Below are 18,577 nucleotides of genomic sequence, written 5' to 3' on the forward strand. Positions count from 1 at the left end.
GCGGGCTCGGCTGTCTTCACGTGATGCCTCAGTCTCCGTCTCACCAATCAAAATCACTGCCTCCTGATTTACTAATCTGGATAGAGTACAGGGGGGCAGGGGCGGGAGGATAAGGGGGAGAGTTGTTGCTAAGCTTGGTTTAAATTGTCCGTCAAGTAAAAGGAAGGCTTTGTCAGTCACGCTATGGAAAGTGTACTTTCAGATACTTTTTAATTTATTCATGGCTCTCCGAAAGAAGAGAAAGAAGTACTCTAAGTATTTAAACGTGCCAAAGAGGTAAAGAAAAGGAATCGGATTTACCTCAACCTGGATGACTAAGAACCAACACAGTCCAATCGGACTTCATTTATGTCAAGGCAGACTGGACCAGGCAAAAAGTTGTCATTTGGTGAAACTTTGGTCTTTCCACTTTGCCTGATCGCTGACGCTCTTTCACACAGGTGGCGATGTCTCCAGGAGAGGACGGTCTGATTGGGATCCCCTTCCCGGAGCACAGCAGTGAGATCTTGTCCCACCTGAATGACCAGAGGAGGGCAGGGCTCCTGTGTGACCTCACCCTGATGTCCCGCGGGGAACGCTACCCGACTCACCGCTCCGTCATGGCTGCCGTCAGCCTCTACTTCCGCCAGCTGTTCGGGGCAGAGGAGGGGAACGGTGAAGTCGGCAGGGGTTTCAGCGTTTGCCAACTTGACTGCGTGGCGCCCGACGCCTTGGACGCCCTGCTGGAGTTCGCCTACACTGCCACCCTGACCATACCCAGTTCTCGAATGAGGGATGTGCTGCGAGGAGCTCAGCTTCTGGGCATCCAGTGCGTGGAAGATGCATGCAGGGACATCCTGGGGGAGACGGCAGAATCACAAGGGGAGAAGACGGAGGAGAAGAGGATCCAAAGCGTGGCGATTGAAAAAATCACACGGCATGAGGTTGGGATAATGAAAGGATCGAGAAGAAAAACGGACAAAAAGAAGTTGAAAAAAATTGGGTCATATCCAAATGGCGCTACCGCCTGGAAGCCCCCACCTGCGTCTCTCGTCTCGCGGGCTTCACCAACGTCTGACAGCTTCCGCTCACTCCCATCTACTCGGCCACCCAGCCCAGAAGAAGAGGAGTTCTGCCACGTGTCTGGGCAGAATGGAGGTCCCAGGGCGATCAGAGACCCAGGAAGAGGGGCAACACTAAATGGGGGTCTCCTCGACTGGCTCCACCAGCGCCCCCATGTAGCCCAGCCACCTCCTGCCCCACCCTTGAATGACAAGCTGTCAGAGGACGATGACATGGAGGGTTTTGTCGACGATGGTGTTCTGTTGGGGGACGCCTCGATACCTACCTCGGTAGCAGATCCAGGAGAGGTGGCGTCAGCAGTGGGAGGTGGGAGGAAGAGGAAGTCTCAGACCCCCCAGCAGTGCCCCGTTTGTCAGAAAATCATCCACGGAGCAGGAAAACTGCCACGACACATGAGGACGCACACGGGAGAGAAGCCTTTCCAGTGCTCTGCATGCGGAGTTCGTTTCACCCGGTACAGGAAACCCTTACATCTAATCAGCACAAAACGGAATCACTAGAATCTTTTAATCATGTTGTCATCTTTCTCTTGTTTTAGGAATGACAAATTGAAGATCCACATGAGGAAGCACACGGGCGAGCGCCCCTACTCCTGCCCGGACTGCCCTGCTCGGTTTCTCCACTCGTACGACCTCAAAAACCACTTGTCCCTCCACAGCGGGGCGAGGCCCTTCGAGTGTCCGCTCTGCCACAAGGCATTTGCCCGGGAGGACCACCTCCACCGTCACCGCAAGGGACACAGCTGCCTGGAGATGCGCACGCGGCGGCCTAGGCGTGGGCCTGAGCATGGGGAAGATGTGAGAGGGGATGGGAGCGGGAGGGAGCAGTCCAACCCTCTGGAGGCTCTGTCTTTACAGGCCCACTCCCCGGTGTTCCTGCCTCCCACAGCGCTGGATGGTGGCCTTCCTCTGATGTTCCCAGCTGACATTGAGAGGGAGCGATCCCTCGCTCTTCAGGCTTTGGCCGGCCAACTCGGGCCTCGCAGGCTGGCTAACTACCCTGAGCTCTTTATACGGAGTCTGGAGCTCCGAGGAGGCAGGGAGGCGCAGGGAGGAGATCCCGGAGGAACCCATTCCCCAGCTTCACAGCGTGACCAATGGCAAGAGGAAGAGGAGGAAGTGGAAAAAGCAGAATAGTCTTATATGTCTGTGTGGTAAAGCATCCACATTAAAAAAAATACAAATCTCACTCAGGTGGCTGGACTGATGACCTGCTGCTCCCATAGGGAGCGCTTGAAAAAGGAACGACTAAACGGAGAAAAAAAAAAGTAAAACGGGTTCTCTGAGATGTTTTAAATGTCTGTTTTCTGGCTCTTGGAATATGATTTCACTTCTATCATTCTTCATTTGATGTTTTTATTTTTTTTCAGCGGTTTGAATAGATTTTTCTAGCTGGAGATGTTTGTGTTGAGTGTGTGGTTACCAGAATGCTTTTCACTATGCAAACTCATGTCTAGGGCTGTGGCATAAAGGGATGAGCTGAGGATGTACGGTATATCTCAGTTATAAATATAAATGCATTGGTTCAGGAACACTGGCCTCTAGTGGCCATCAGTGGAAACGCAGTCTAAAGAATCCAAGCTATTCTACACGTTGTAAGCAAAAATGCTCTTTGTGTGTTTTCTTGTTTGTGTTAGCTTTGCTTTGATTTGGTGCTTGAACCAAAGACTTTTATTTGAACTGTAAGTCCTAGATTAACAGAGGAAGAGGGAAGTGGAATGTAGCCAATGTTGGATTTGAAGAAAGGATTCTTCCCAACTGTTTTGATAGCCATGAGAAAGAACCTGCTTTCACGTTTGAGTGTTTCTGTGTTAAATGTCTGACCAGAACAGACAAAGTCTGGGTCAATAAGTTGATGCTGATTATGTTGAAAATGATTGTTCTTTTCTCAAATGCTGTGGATTCCAGTCTTCCAATGCACTCATTTTGGGTATCTTGATTGGAAAACATAGACATGGGGTAAGTTGAGGGGATGAATGAAGTGGCTTGCCCTTTTTTTCTGTACTTATTTATTTTTATTTATTCTGCAGATATTCTTTTGGAAGACCAAATCCAAGGTGGGGGCACTTAATTTTTTTTGCTCTTTGTCTATATATACCTGAACGCCTTTTTTTTGGGGGGGGGGGGGGGGGGGGCGTGTCTTCTCTTGGCGATTCTTCCTCAAATGCATTCTTTGCACATTTAACCCCGTCAGGTACGGCAATAATACAGACACATTCCATCCTCTGGGGGCCGAGAACAGGGAGAGGTAAAGACCTTTGTAACTTGAACACAAAAAGGACTTGGCTGTTCGACATTTCCAGCATCTCTGTTGTTAATTCAACATAGTACTGTATCACATTATAGATCGTCCACTGCTGTGTCTAAGGGGGCCATTCTCATTGATCGAATCTACCTTCAACCAAAAACCTTTACAGCTTCTCGCTTTCCCTCGACCAGTGCATTGAGTCTAATGCAATCATTATTGGCTTCGCGTGACGAGAGTTTTCATTTTATTTCCAATTCTCTTGAAAACCATGTGGTCAGAATCTGCTGCAATCATGCTGATCTGACATTGTGTGCACTATCCACTTCTAGTTGTGTAGTAGATTTTTTATTTATTTGCACTATGATATTTGAGAGCTTCAAGCCTTTTTGTCTGTCTAACCCAGTGTGATTTAAGATTGTAATTGAAAATTACTATTTCTTTAAAAAAAAATCCACGTACGAAAATTCTCTTCCTCCTGCAAAATGTACAGAATTGTAGTCAATATAATATATATTGGGATGAAGTTGCCTTAGAGTTTTTTCTTTCCTTTTTTTCTCATGCTGCAACTACTCAGGAAACCTTGAGCAATGCACTAAGTAAATATATGAAATGGGAAGAAATCTTTAGGTGCTGTCGGGCTGTTTGGCCAGTAGTTTCTAAACAGGATATTTAAAGTTTATTATTTGATGATGTTAAACAAATAAACGAAACCGTTTAAGGGAAAAAACTGGAGAGATAATCACGATGAAAGCAAACTACTGGCCTTCCTGGAACCAGTCCTACCGGAATGACAGTATGACAGTTGACCCTGTTCATGAAGGGTGTTCCCAGAGCTTTGTGAATGAATGAGCTGTGAATTGTGTTTGTGTAAGAGAGGGTTTTTTTCTGTGTTTTATGACTTTGGTGAAGGGACACGGGGTCCAGTCTAAGTTAAGACCCCACTATCAGGGATATGTTTTTGTCTTTCAGTTTTTAGCGAAACCTTTTCAGTTGTAAAGAAAAAATAAAAGATCTCTTAGCTTGCTGTGTTTGTGTTATTGATTTATTTCACAAAAACATCGCAGAGGCCAATGTTCATATTGATGTTGGAAAAAACTATGTATAGTGGGGGTTTTTTTTTTTACATGTGTATGTATATATATATATATATATATTTGGCAAGAGTGAAATTATATATATATAAAAAAAAAAAAATACTGACAGAATATTTTCCAACTAGAGACGTGAGCATGGCGGCGTTCTAGCTATTTTAAACCGCTTATCCAGTGTGGGTCGCAGGTCCAGCAGGAGCGGAGCGTCTCCGCGCTCTGACGCAGCGTCTCGTTCTCCCTCCGGAGCTCATGTCAGCTGCTTTTACGCGCGACCTTTGGGTCGCTACCCGAAGCTCGTGGACCACAGGTGAGGTACAGGAACGGAGCGCATCGCCTCAGCTTCCTGGTCACCATGACGGGGAAGAGCGCGCAGACGCAGGGACGTCCACGCACGCATACTTTGCGCACGTTTTCCCCGCATTACGTAAGAAAGGGAGCGATTTCTTCCAGACGTGTTTCCGGAGGTGATTACAGACCTAACCGAACTATGAAGGATTGACTTGATGGTTTTATTTAGCTGTTTTGGGGTTAAGGACTCAAAATTAACATGATAGTGTAGAAACATGGGAAGAGCCTTTCATTATATGTCCCCTTTAAGAGCTGTGATCATTGCGCCCCCTGCAGAGAAGTCGAAGAATTACAGTTTATTATTCAGGATTTTTAATATTCAAGAACATGGAACACCTCAGTGAAATGTGGATACCAAAAACTGCCCACCCACTGTGGGTGGAATTAGTTTGTAAAGTTTCGCAAAATAAAAACGAATAAAAAATGCTTCGTTTTTTATGGATTTATTTGGTTGAAAGTTTTAAGGGGTTACGAGTTTAGCATTGTGTTCACCTTCTGTTCTTCCTAATTAATTGTGACTGGACACCAAGATTTAAAGTTCAAATAAACCATTTAACAAGCACTGCCCTCCTACCTTTTATTCACAGGGACTGACCTGCCAGTTTTAGATCAATGAGCCACAGTCTCAGCAGAAACAAACTTAGAAGCAGTTTACATGATCTGAAGCTGCACAGTTTTCCATTCCAGCAGTCAGTCACCTCAAAGATTCACTGCTTTGTCATTTTTAAGCCATATTAAATAGCAAGTTTTTTTGAACTGCATATTCTAAAACTTTAAACCACTTCTGTTCACAGTCCATTTCTTGTCACGTGTTAAAGAGTTTTTACAGATCAGTGATTCATTTTTATACAAGTTCTCCAAAAGTTGGTCACTTATACAGAAAATGTTAAGCAAATTGGGAAATGTGACCATTTGCTGACTGCAGCAAAGCAAACTGCAATAGGAAAAAAATACACATTTCAATAATTCACAGACTCAATCATGGCAATAAATTAAATTTATTTAATAAAATGGTAAACTACATACTAGATGAATAGGATCTGTACAAAAAAGGATAGAACAAAAAAAAAAAGGGCCAATTACTTGAACAGGGGGGAAAAAATAAGGTGAAAGTACGAAAATCTATATTAGGGATAAAATGATGCACAACATCATTGCCTTGCATTCTTGTGTTTACAAAGATATTCAAACACTTTGCAGTGTTTTAATTGAATTTCAAATGAAAGTGGTGGCAGACTCGGAACACAAATAACCCCATGGTATAGTTCCTTATCAATTCTGCAAGTCCTCATCTTCAAAGCGCGATGAAAAGATGTGATTTATGTATGTGAATTCAGAAAGTTAACACATCAGCATCAAGCACTAAAATAATGCTGCAACCAATATATAGCTGTTAAGAGTCGTCCCCGTGATGGAAAAAGACAGGCTCAGCTTGGGTGAACAGCCTGCTCGATTCAGCACGACGCGCCGAGGAACATTTCGTATTTGTCTTAAGGTGCCATCCAGAAAGGCATAGACTGAGGTTGCATTTTAGAGCGAGGCGGTGCTTGTTGAGGGCAGCGATAGCCCTGTATCCAGCCTGAGGAGGTGGAGGCAGGGTGAACTGACCCTGCGTTACCTGGCGCCAAGGCTTTGGAAGAAGAGTGGTCATCATCTTCATCGGAGGAGTCACCAGTGTACGCCACCAAACCAGTTCTCAATCTCTTCACTGTAGGCTCTGAGAGACGAACAGGAGAGGCGAACAAAAAAAAAGAGACAAGGTGGCACATATTGGGGAGGAAGGAGGAGAAATGTGGGAGAGAAAAACAAAGCAGAAAAAGCAGCAGCAACATGTTTCGAATAAGACACGTTAAAGTTCATTATTACACACACATGTTGGGAGAAACCAATAGTTAATAGATAGTTAAATCATAATGGCATCAGAGTAGAGGAGGGGGGGCAGCCATTGGTTGGTGGGGAGTGACAGTTAGGGCAGTCGAGTGGAAGGACCGACCGTGCCCCACCCCAATCAGAATCCAGCATCACCCCAGAGACACATGGAAGAGAAGAAAAACACAGAGAAAAAGAGAAAACACAAAAACACGAGAGGTTCTCGTTAGTGCGGAAAACTACAAAAAAAAAAAAAGACAGACAGACAACCCAGACTGATGACGTCATCATAATGTGACAGTAAGGGGGACTCCACTTATCAGACTTCTTTATGAAAGAACTGAAAATTTCACAAAAGATGTTCGGTCATATCCACGTCTCACTATCAGGAGATTTCTAGCCGCCGCAGCAGAATCTTGTATGAATCACAAGAATTACGGGGCAGTTTGAGGCTGAGAGAAAGCGTGTTAGCTTACGACAATGTGCCTTTGTGTGTCCGCTCCATGCAACCATCTTAAGTCAGACCAGATTGACACAGTCTAATGGACCACAGGTGTGAACGGATGCAAGCGGAGCTTCTAAAGGCACAGTTCAATGTCTGAAACTGGGGACGTGGACCTGGGCACGGACTTTAGCCTGCCAAATATGAATGCCCTTACCCAGATGGTACTGCGGTGCCCTCCTCTCCTCCATCTTCGGTCTCACTCCATTCACAGGCAACGGCGGCGGAGGCATTAGCTGCCTACTGCGGAAAACAAAAACTCCAGGTATGGATGCCTACTGACCTTTGCACTCTGCATTGTATAAACAGAAATAAATGCACAAACAAGAGTGACACCGCTACGTACCTGTTCCTCTCACTTGGTGGGCCAGAGGAACTCGGTGGTGGGGGTCCTGTAGTCTCTGGGCTGCCCATTGAGAAGCCTGCACCTAAATTAGTCATATGAATGGGTCCATGCTATGAGCAGAAAAACATACAGGCCCGATTAGCAGACACCCTCAACTAAACCCTGTCCTGACACTGCATGGCTAACGGCTACACTAGCAGCAGAGTGAAAGCGCCTCCGTCACTGTGAATAGCTTACCACAACTATTTAGTATTACTACCTTTGTCTGAAAGTCCTTATTACCACTAGAAAGACAAGGGTAAACTGTAAGTCAATCAATGCACACAGAACATCTGATGAAACGGGGAAGAAATGTCTGCATAAACATTTGAGACATTGAAGTGGCTGATGAAATTAAACGACTGCGCATGCACGTGCAAACACACACATGTATGCACACACCTGATATCCCAGCAGTCCACTGTTCCTCTCGTCCGGGACTTCCTCTGTGAAGCGTCTTTTCTGTGGTGGTGGGTGGACTGGGGCGGCAGAAGGTAGCGTCTTCAGCGGCGCTGCAGCTGGTAAAGGAAAAAGTACAGGAGGAACATTCTGCAAAGAAGGAAAAGTAACTATTACTGTTTTGTCTTGGACAAAGTCCAAATTAGCCCATTGGTGACTAAAAACTAGGAGCACCTGTGGCATGGTGCATGAAGCAGGTACAAGAGTTGGAGCTGGAAGTGGAGCATGGACAGGGGGCAGGGTGTACTGAGGAGGAACGCCTGCAGGTGCAGCGGGAGCAATAGGAGGTGGGACCGTGTAAGGTGGAGGGAGGGGTTGTGGCTGATGTGGTGGCGCCGGCATGGAATAGCCTGACTGAAATCCAGAAGGGGGGTAGTAAGGGGGTATCCCATTCACCACTGGAGGAGGTGCGAACCCTGGATGAGGGAAGGAAACAAAACAACTTCACAAATATATACATATTACGGTTACAAGAACTGATGGGGGGGGGGGGGGGGGGGCGTTCAGCTATACCGCACCTTGTTGTGTTGGCATCATTGTGCTCATTTGACTAAGAAAGCGAGAGTACTCTGCATGGACCTAGAGTCAGACACAGAGCACAGAAGGCTTGTTAGCGTTAGCTTCACAGAGCTAAAATAGGGACATTGACGATAGTCAAAAATGCAAAAACAGAAATGGAGTAAATATTATGTAACTTTCCAACTTTATCTGTGACCTCTGTATTGTATTTTCTGCAGATGACATTAACAGCAAACTACTCACCGTCTGAAGCAGGTTCTCACACAAGGTTTTTGCTGCTGCCAGCCCTTCTGGTTTAGGATGACTAGGGAGAGAGAAGACTACAATCAGTTCTTGTGCCCCCCCCCCCCCCCATAATAAAATGCTAGTTCCGCAAGCAAGAATCCTCTCTGACTGTCATTCTGAGTCCATAGGACAACAAGTACCTGATGTAGATATACATGGGTTCAAAGGCCTCTCGCCCAGAGGCAGGTTCCAAACAGCCGGATCCCTTTCCTCTCAGGAAGACTTTGGCCCCGGTCTCAGCTTGGATGTGTTGCAAATATGAACAGCCAGGGCCCTCGACCCGCTCTTTGACCCCAAACCCAGGGATCGTGTGCTCGAGGCCCACAAAGAGTTTATCTTGAACATAATGCATCTAAGAAAGGAAGAAAAAAAAACAAAATAGCTGCAGTATTTACAGTAAAACAAAGAACAATTCATCATTATCGTTTTAACTTAGGGGTGTCCACAGAGGTTATCACATTAATATCTGACTGAACTTATTCCTGATAAGCTTTATCAATACAGTAAGTTCCTAAAACTCCCTTCTACAGAAAGTTAAATAATATGACTTCAAGACTTGCTTGTTCCATCAGCAGTAATGAAAGATTACACTTAAAACATTCATAGGATGTTTAGAAATCTTTTCAGGACAGCGTCAACATTTAGTTGATCAATCAATCCAAAGAAAACGAGTTTACAACTATCAATTAGTCATTTACATATTCAAGCAAGAACCTACTAAAATATTAATTAAACACCGACATGAAAATGAAGATGATAATTCACAGCATCACCTTATCTGCATTAGCTGAAAGGGAAACGCCTTACCCCGGACTGAATGTGTGGCTTGTGGTGGGTCATGGGGGGCAGTGAGGGAGGAGGTGGGTGGTGTTGCTGGTAAATCGTGACTGAAGTACCACTCGAGGAAAAGGATGAAGGCAACGACGAGGCAGTTGCAGCCTTCACCACGCCGTGAGTGATGATCTCCTTGATTCTGTTTACTGCCTCTGGAGAACAAGCGAAAGATTCCAGCAGGCTGTTCATACAAAGACAAGCGTTCATGACGGAGATTATAAACGTGTAGCACTAACTGTCAACGAGCTCCCGAGTCTGTCCTTGGACATGCAGATACAGCGGTCGCTCCCTGGGTTGAAGAAGCAGGACTGTGTTAACATTCAAACTTTTAACAGCAATAATTTGCCCAAAAGACAAGACAAGACAAGACAAGACAAGAAGTCACCCCGGTAGCGTTTTGCCCTTCTCCTCTGCTGTCATGTAGCGGCCTCTGGTTGAAACCGCAGCGCCGCTCACTTTACTGATCTGCAAACAAACCGAGAGAGTGCATATAAATAAGAACGCCCACCACTACTGATTAGAAAGAAAATGTCGTCCATATTGATACCGACCTCGTCCTGCATTTGTCCACGTGTCAGGAGGTTCCGACAGATGATCGGGACGTCATTGATCTCGACCTCAGCTACAACCAAGTCATCCTTGGCCTTCGTTGGCAGTGAAGGCTTCCCAATGCCGAGAGTCTGACAGAAGAGGATCAGAGATTAAAGCGGGCTTCATTCCAGTTTATCTGGGGCAAGAATCTTTATCAGTGTTCAAAACAGATTTATAGAACACATGTCAAGACAGCAACATTGAGGGGAATTTTTTTTTTATCGGGTTGAATTTCTGCTCTTCTATGAATGAAAAATCGGGTAATTTATACACAAAACAGATTGTTTGGTGTGACAATATGAGACTTGAAAATATTTAATCTGGGCAGATTTGTGCTCAGCAGAGTAAGAACATCTTTATTGTCGGCACTGTTTCAGTTTTTATAGAAGCTCATAAATTTTGTGCTTCTTCTTACCCTGTCAGGTGGTCCCGGGGTGCCTATCTGTGAGGGTTTGAGCTTCCCCTTAGCCACTAGCATGGCATTAATCTTGGCAGCTACAGCGGCTGCAGCATCCAAAGCCCCGGTGGGCGCAGCTTCAGCCTCCCCCATCCCACCAGAGCCAGGGCCCGGCTGGTCCCATTTGCTGCGGCGGCTTGGAAAACAAGAAAATATGACAAACAAATAAATGTAAACCAAACCAACTTGCACTGTAATTTTGTTGGTATAACAATAATCATTATTTACAACGTATGCCGTCGAATAACGCCAGGCACCGCTCGCAAATTGTTATTTTATTAAGGTGACAGTCGAGATTCTAAGATTCTCATTCATCCTCCCGTTCATATATTAAGCTATTCGTGGTCATTTATGCACTAATCTCTTGAAATATCGTATAAACAAACACTGCAATTAAATAATAACTAGCATAAACAAGACAGTAGCATCAGCCTGATATCACTCCGCCATTATATAAACTAGCTAATGTTAGCTAGCCAGTCGGCTAACTGTAAACATCTGGTTTGCGATCAATTACCTTGACAAAATAAAAACAACCCACGCTGACTCACTCACCCGCTGTTGTGGGTTCCACAAAATGACATCAATTTCCTATCGCAACACAAAGAATAGCTCGAAAAATCGTCCCTGGCTGCTGCACGGGCTAGTAAATAGGCTGAGTTAGCCGTTAACCGGATAGCCACTGTGACGTGTCTCACCATTTCCGCATCCGGTTAATTAATGAGTGGCCAAAATTCTCGCCGCTAGAGGGCGCGAGATACTGCCTCATATTAGGCAGTATGCGCCAGCAGGGACAAGGAAAGAGTTCAGGAGTGTCTCACCTGTCCTGCCTTTCAATACTCGCTGCTACCCGATGCATCAGATGTTCCGCTTCGAGCTGCAGCAAATCTTCATTGCGTAAACAATGCATGGCATATAAGGTAAGTCACTATTCCACCTTCCTAAAGTGATATCCATAAAACTGTCAAACACGTGTGTGTGTGTGTGTGTGTGTGTAATTTTAAATGTCTGGTAATGATTTTGCTCTGCCTTGTTGGGTTTTATTGCCGTTTGAACGTTTAGAAAAATAAAAGCATTTCTCTTGTAGATTCTAAAAAATTAAATAATTCCCGTTTTCCAGTTGAACGTGGTTGAAGGTTATAAGCTTGCCCTATTATTTCTGATGACAGGTAAGGCCAGGCTAAAGGAGCTGTTTAATACTTGGCGCTTTGTTGTTGGTGGAGGATTAGACAAACATCAAGTATCACATAGAAAGAGGCCGCAGCATTATCCCTATTAGATCCCAGCCTGTTCTGATGTATTGGGTCACTTCAAGTCACTTTGGAAGAAACGGGTGTTTAGTTACTGGCCACCCCGGAGCTCGGAGACCTGGCCAAGAGGTGCAGGTTACTGTGGAAGGCAAGAACGCTGTGTGGGGGTAACATTGATTGAACAACTGGGAGCCCTAGTTGAAACTGTTTTGTTCAGAGTTTTTTCCATGTATATTATGTGTAGGTCAGAGGGCGTTGCTTATTTTAAAAGGCCCAATTGAAAGGAGTGGATTTTTACGAGTTCTTGTAAGTAATTACACTGGATTTTTTTGCCGAAATAATTGTTAAGATTTCTGTTTTTTTTCTGAATAGAAATCTCTGACATTTAGAATTTGCACACAGTTCACAGTTATGTCATTGAGTAGACAAATGACTTTGACTTGGAATTGTTAAATGCAATCAGACTGTAGTTAGTAGATTTTCATTGTTGTGTCTGAATTCCTCAAAATGTTATATACCGGTACAAGAAAATTCTAGTTCATGTGTATCTAGTCCATGTGTTTGGTTACTTCACATTTTTTAAATTAACTAATATGCATGGCTAGGGTAATGCTTTATTCTTTGTTGTCGATGTGGAAACGGCATGAACTGGATTCTACCAGAGAGGGGGAAGAAATAGATTGGTTTGGTTTCAAGCCATAGTTTTTAAATTTTAGCTTCAGGTTTTGCTCCAAATCTGATTGAGTTATATAAACACCACACTGTTCATTCATCAAACCTCACCACAGGAAGTAGTAGTGATGTTTCCTGTTGAACAAATCATATCATAACTTTACTTAATATGCAAGACATTTCTGAATGAACTGATTCAAAGATGCCATTCCCCTGTCTGAAATGTCACAGCTGGAAGTCCACTGAGAAGCCACTACACCTTTAAAATAGTCTAACAGTGTTCAAATACATAACTAAAAGTCATTTTCATCATCTGAAATTGAATGACTATTTTTTATTAGATGTTGGAAAAAAGTAATGCCCGTTAAAACTGTCTTAAGTAATCAAATGTCCATTTTAGTCTGTCCAAGAGCAGAAAATTCAAAATTCTGGTCATGTGAGCTCAAAATCAGAAAATTAACATTTGAAGGGCTTGAAAAAAGATGGAAGCAATGAAACATTAACAGAAGATTTCCTAATAAATTTTCTATAGATTGGATATCAAAAAATAATATATATATATTTTTAGCTCTAATAGACTATGCCGTCTTTTCCAGATATGGAACAATTCTCATAGAAATGTCTGATGTATTTCTGCTGCCATGCTCTCCCCACAAGAACAAACCATGGGGTCCACATGAGTAAAGTCCCAGCAGGTCAGAGGTCAAGGTAGCTTTGACGCCTGGGTTGACAGGGATGAGTGTTTACAGACAGTGTGCTGCATGGAGGGACAAAAGAGAAATGGTGAAATGCAAGGAGGAAGAAATAGCAAGAGGAGCAGACGTGCCATATTTACTGTCTTCCCTATAGTGGGAACCGTAATATATATGTCAGTTGGTGTAACCTCCGGCCTTCAAGGCACGTAAGCCTGGGGTTCCCCTGATCCCGGCGGCTGACACGGAGTTGTGAAGGCTGAAGATGTGATGAGGAGGAGAGCGCCTCATGGTACGGTTGCCATGTGTCAAACAAAGAAACACTGTGAAGACCTGGGTTTCAGTGACTGCATATCGGGATATTGTGAAACTTGTATTCCTGTGTTTGATTTATGCTGCTGCTGGAAGTTGATTAAAAAAATTGCAAATGTGTTTTGAGCATTTTTAAATTTCATAATGTGCCGTGAAACGTCTAAATATTAATATCATAGGAAGGCCATGAAGTGGAATGAGAGCGTATGCCAGACAAAGAGGAGAGGGGGCAAAAAAGAAGTGATGGAAAGAAGGAAAACAGATGGGAAGATTGAATTTTTGAGGCGGGCAGGAGAAAGAGGAGTGTGGAGGGAGTCTGGAGAGAATGCCGGCTGCTTATACACCTCACAGCATGAATTTGGCGCGGGCCGTGGCCTCGTCTCGTCTGCACAGCGGGGTGCTTTCCTGAGTGGGCTGCCCAGGGGAGGGGCACCTGCAGCAACCTCAAACACTGGTCAAGAGGAGAGCGTGGAGGGCGGAGCGACGGGCGCTGTGTTGGAAACACACATGGTGATTCCAGGAAATGGACATGTGCTGGATCTATGAAATCTTCAGGTGAAACAGAGTGACGCTCCCAAAAGAACACATTTGTCCTTGTGTTTTCCCATGTGGACGAGAACCGAGGTGGTGGACACTGCCTGCAATGTAAGATTGAAATCAAAAGCTTCTGTTGTGCAGGACGACAAAAGTTATGATTGGATCGAGTTGGGCAGTGCTGGCAACTACCAAAACAAATAATATAAAGTTTATAGATCAGCACGCCTGCCAAGTGAGACAATATTTTCCATCCATTTGGTTGGGTTGACCCAGCGCCACGTATTTGAAGTTTATCAAACACTCAGTCATCCTCGCAGACCTCAGGGAGGATTTAATCATCTGATATGTTGAGTTTTAGAATATGCAGACATGCAAAACCTGTCCACTATGTAGACCCTGAAATTTGAACACGTTTTCCGTGCTTTACTATCTTCACTGCTGCTAAGTGTCATTTTTGGAAGGCTTTCCTCTTTACACAAGCTTTACCCTCCGTCTTCTGTCATTTAGGTATGAACCCAGGGGTCCAAAAACCACCAAGTCTCTTCCGTGCGCTTGTGATCTTAAACATACTGTATAAGGAACTCGCTCTTTGTCTGCAAGAAATTTTCATTTCAAATGGACAAACGCACTGACAGGGGGCTGTTGCCTGCGAGAGGTGGATGGATATTGCATTAGCGTCACAACAGAAGAGCCTCCTGTGGTGTGACTGCACAGGGCTGTGGGTAATAGCTGCAATGGGAACGTTATGCTTAGACGTAGCTGGGTCAGGTAAATGGAAACACATGGAAGACAGTGTAGAGTAGACTGAAGAAGGGCCCCGCAGTCTCAGGAATAAAGGTATCGCCTTGCAGAGAAACTGATGCAAATGCTTTTAGGTATGTGTCACTTCCACCTTTTCACATTACCAAGGCATTGAATCCTCACGAAGCATTATGATTGTTCCTACAGCAGTTGATCTTTTTCTCAATGAATCTTCCTGCATCCATGCACTTTATGTGCAAATAAATAGATTCAAGTTTCAGGTTTGCAGTCCTCAAATTATCCAGATGTCATTTTACTCAAATAAGCACGTACCAATGGATAATGTTATGCAAAGTTATTGAATGTCAAGTCAACACAGTTAGCCACACTTAATGGACCTTAGTGCCCTTTCTGTGTGATTTGGGTGGATAAAAAAACACCTTTATCCTGATATGTCACTTGAGACAGGATCATTGCCAGTTCCTTTGCTGCTCACCACATGTTTCGTGCAGGATTGGAATATTCTGCCGAATCTCTTTAGATTAGGTTAGGTTTTGAACAAGAGAGTTTTAATGACCCTTTTAGCTGAAATTATAATTCATATTTTATAGAGTTAAATAAATTAATCTCATGTTTTGTTATTTATTTGGATAAAGTGGGGGGGTGGAATATCTGGTAAAAATATTATCATGACCTACTCAATAGCAAAAAATAAATACAAAATCTCAATTTTAAATTCTCTTGAAGTGCAGATGTGCTTGTCAAGTTAAATTAGGTTTTGAAACAGAAGGATGGACACATTAAATACCCCAATCCCTGTAATTTTCCTAAAGGTTTGGGGAATTTTTCAAGATCAATAATGACTGTAAATAATCAGATCACTCATTCCTAGTATAAAACTGTATAAAAAAAAAAAAATCAATGTACACGTTATCATAAAGAATTAATTTTAATCGAAAGAAAAACCAACCCTGAACTAGAAAAGTGCTCAGAGCGCAGACCTCTACCAAGCAGCTATTTCCTCTCCTCCTCATCATCATCATCAAAAGGTACTAAATTGTTTTTGATGGCTTTATACACCAACCATGAAGAGTAAAAGTGAATTGGAGTATATTTTTAACTGATTTTTAAATCCATAAATCGAGTTTTCAATGTTAAAATTTAATATTTTTTCCTGACCTCATTCCGTATCAGATCCAGTGGTGGTAAGATTGAGGGGCCCACCCTGCATGACTGCGTCAGCTGAGTCCAGCTCTTCCAGGGGGGTCCCAAGGCGTTCTCAGGCCAGCCGAGAGACATAGTCTCTCCAGCGTGTCCTGGGTCTTCCCGGTGGTCTCCACCCCAGGGAGGCGTCCAGGAGGCATCCTAAATAGATGCCCAAGCCACCTCATCTGGCTCCTCTCAATAATCAATTTATGAAATACAGAAAACAAACTCTTTATTCAATGCTATATATTATACATTATTATAAACACAAGATAAGACTATGCATAGCTTTGTATCATTAAAAATAATAAGTACCTTTTAATACACAACATGCAGGTCATGATTATGAGAAAGTACATTTTAATATGTATATATCAGATTTCAATTGGAATCAACTAAAACATGCTGACCAATGCCAAAATAATTCAATTTATGTAACAGATATGACCAAAGAAGGTCCTTATTACATTAAGCATCCATACACATCATTTGTTTTTACAGGCACCCACAGCTTTGTCTTTACAGCTGCCGACACAAACTCCATTACAGCGGACTGCTCTTGCGGCAAAGCTGATTTGCCGACGTCATCGTTTGCCGGTTGCTTCTTTTTTTCCCAGTTAATAGTGTGTAAAAGAAAGGATTTACACAGGCGTTTCCGTAGGTCAGTCCTGTGAGGATACGATTCACCGTTACCTGCGTCCCTACCGGTACTGTCCGGAGCATGTCAGGCTGGTAGAGAGGGAGCAGCTGCCAGATCCAGAAAGGGAGGAAGCAGGCCCAGAAAGTCAGGACAATACCCAGGATGAGGAGCAAGACTTTGGGTTTCGGAGCACGGGGAGGACAAGCACTGCTGCTCCCACTTGCCCACGCTGGTCTCGTCTGGGACACCCAGTAAAGTCGCCCTAGTGTAGCGTAAAGTGCTCCAATAGCCAGTCCGGGACCAAGAATGCTGGTGCAGAAAAGCACACTCAAATAGGCTTTGGAGCTCTGCTCATCCCACGCCGGGACACACAGCTGGCCTTCCTGGTTCTCCCCATCCTCCAGGTGCAATGTGATCATCATTGGCAGACTAAGGGCCACAGCCAGACCCCACGCCAGGCCGACACGGAGCAGGCCAGAGGAGTTGGAGGAGGAGGTGTGCAGGGGATGGGCCACGGCCCTGTAGCGATCCAGACTCATGGCGGTGAGAGTGAAAATGGAAGCATGCATGGTGAGGAGGTCGAGGCTCAAAAGGAGGCGGCAGCCCAGCTCGCCAAAGGCCCAACCAGATGCCAGGCTGTCATACACAATGAAGGGAGCGGTGAAAAGGTAAAGCAGATCAGCAAGAGCTAGGCTTAGCACCTGGAGGTGCAGAGAGGAGGAAGGAGAGGAGATAGGGGAGGAGGAATGGGAGGAGGAGTTGGCAAGGCAGGATGGTAGACGGACTCTCATTAGGCAGCAAGCGAGTCCTGTTCCGTGGCGTCTCCTTTTTCTCCTTCGTCTTAAGAGGAGACCCAGAGTGTACAAGTTTCCTGTGATTCCCAGCAAAGAAAGGAGGGAAAGGAGGCAACAGAAGAGAGCTGTGGATGCCACGCTGGGAGATGGAGAGATGGGAGGAGAGGAGGAGGGCATAGAGATATTCGGGAAGGTGTATGGGGAGGGTGGAGGTGAAGCTCCTCGGACATCCATAAAGGTTAATTCTAAAAGAAGGAGTTAAAATGAATGCATCACATGAATGTTAGGCTGTCTGTTTCAGATGCAAGCACAAGACGCCGGGGAAGGGGGGGGGGGGGCACGGGATGAGAAGAGTACAGAAATGTATTTTGTTACATTCTCTGGTTTCTGGAGGTTTAATGTTTTTTGACACACATGTTAAGGACAATAAATCTTAAAACTGATTTGACCTCTGTACTGATTTATGTACGCGTGCATTTAAAATAAACAAAGTAAATTAAGTCATATAAACAAGTAGTAGAAATGAAATGAAAATGTTAATGCGGCCAGGGCGGTTTGGGTTTCAGCAGAAACCTCTGGGTGGCATTTACACTCTGCACGTTTATAGTTTCACGCGGAGCCAGATGACGCTCTCATGGCTTGAGTCAAATAATTGGATTTTCAGAGTAAGTGGGCTTCCCACTGTAAATCAACTGCAACCTCCAAATGCCAGTTCATTCTTGAGGCCAGCAGTCAGGCGCAATAATTAGGCTAAGTGGGGGAATGTATAAAGATTTTATTTTTATACATGAGTAGCATGGGAGGAAGCCGTATCCTGCAACCAACGACTAGTTTATGTTGTTGGGTTTTTTTGCATTTGTGATTAGGCCCAATCCAGTAGCGTGATGAAGCAGACAGAGGAACAACTGAGGCTGTTATTAAATGGTATTCAATATTATTTTAAATGATAAATTGAAGTTTATTTATGGCAGCAATCTACTCCTCTGGGAGGCTTGGTAGTGCTTTGCTTTTTGTGATATTAGTTTGATCCAGATTCATCCTGGACATCTGATTTTCTGGAGAACTCTAATCTCCAGTGACATCA

General features: G+C 44.3%; 3 protein-coding genes across 3 annotated transcripts; 1 reads left to right on the top strand and 2 right to left on the bottom strand.

Moving 5' to 3' along the window:
- Positions 1 to 440: 440 nt before the first annotated feature.
- On the top strand, positions 441 to 2,325 carry zbtb7b (zinc finger and BTB domain containing 7B). Its single transcript, XM_068760492.1, has 2 exons — positions 441 to 1,516; positions 1,601 to 2,325. Exons 1-2 carry the CDS (start codon positions 447 to 449, stop codon positions 2,196 to 2,198), a joined length of 1,668 nt encoding a protein of 555 aa, XP_068616593.1. The 5' UTR covers positions 441 to 446; the 3' UTR covers positions 2,199 to 2,325.
- Positions 2,326 to 5,683: 3,358 nt separating this feature from the next.
- On the bottom strand, positions 5,684 to 11,317 carry khdc4 (KH domain containing 4, pre-mRNA splicing factor). Its single transcript, XM_068759880.1, has 14 exons — positions 11,205 to 11,317; positions 10,608 to 10,785; positions 10,153 to 10,281; positions 9,987 to 10,066; positions 9,838 to 9,890; positions 9,575 to 9,753; positions 8,908 to 9,119; positions 8,726 to 8,786; positions 8,482 to 8,542; positions 8,138 to 8,379; positions 7,907 to 8,053; positions 7,466 to 7,575; positions 7,277 to 7,362; positions 5,684 to 6,465 (listed from the first exon to the last, which is right to left on the bottom strand). Exons 1-14 carry the CDS (start codon positions 11,231 to 11,233, stop codon positions 6,239 to 6,241), a joined length of 1,794 nt encoding a protein of 597 aa, XP_068615981.1. The 5' UTR covers positions 11,234 to 11,317; the 3' UTR covers positions 5,684 to 6,238.
- A 5,285-nt stretch (positions 11,318 to 16,602) lies between these two features.
- Positions 16,603 to 17,727, bottom strand: uts2r3 (urotensin-2 receptor 3). Its single transcript, XM_068760328.1, has one exon. It carries the CDS (start codon positions 17,725 to 17,727, stop codon positions 16,603 to 16,605), a length of 1,125 nt encoding a protein of 374 aa, XP_068616429.1.
- Between the last annotated feature and the right edge of the window lie 850 nt (positions 17,728 to 18,577).

This window comes from Brachionichthys hirsutus, chromosome 3, assembly GCF_040956055.1.
Source record: "Brachionichthys hirsutus isolate HB-005 chromosome 3, CSIRO-AGI_Bhir_v1, whole genome shotgun sequence".
NCBI lineage: Eukaryota > Metazoa > Chordata > Actinopteri > Lophiiformes > Brachionichthyidae > Brachionichthys > Brachionichthys hirsutus.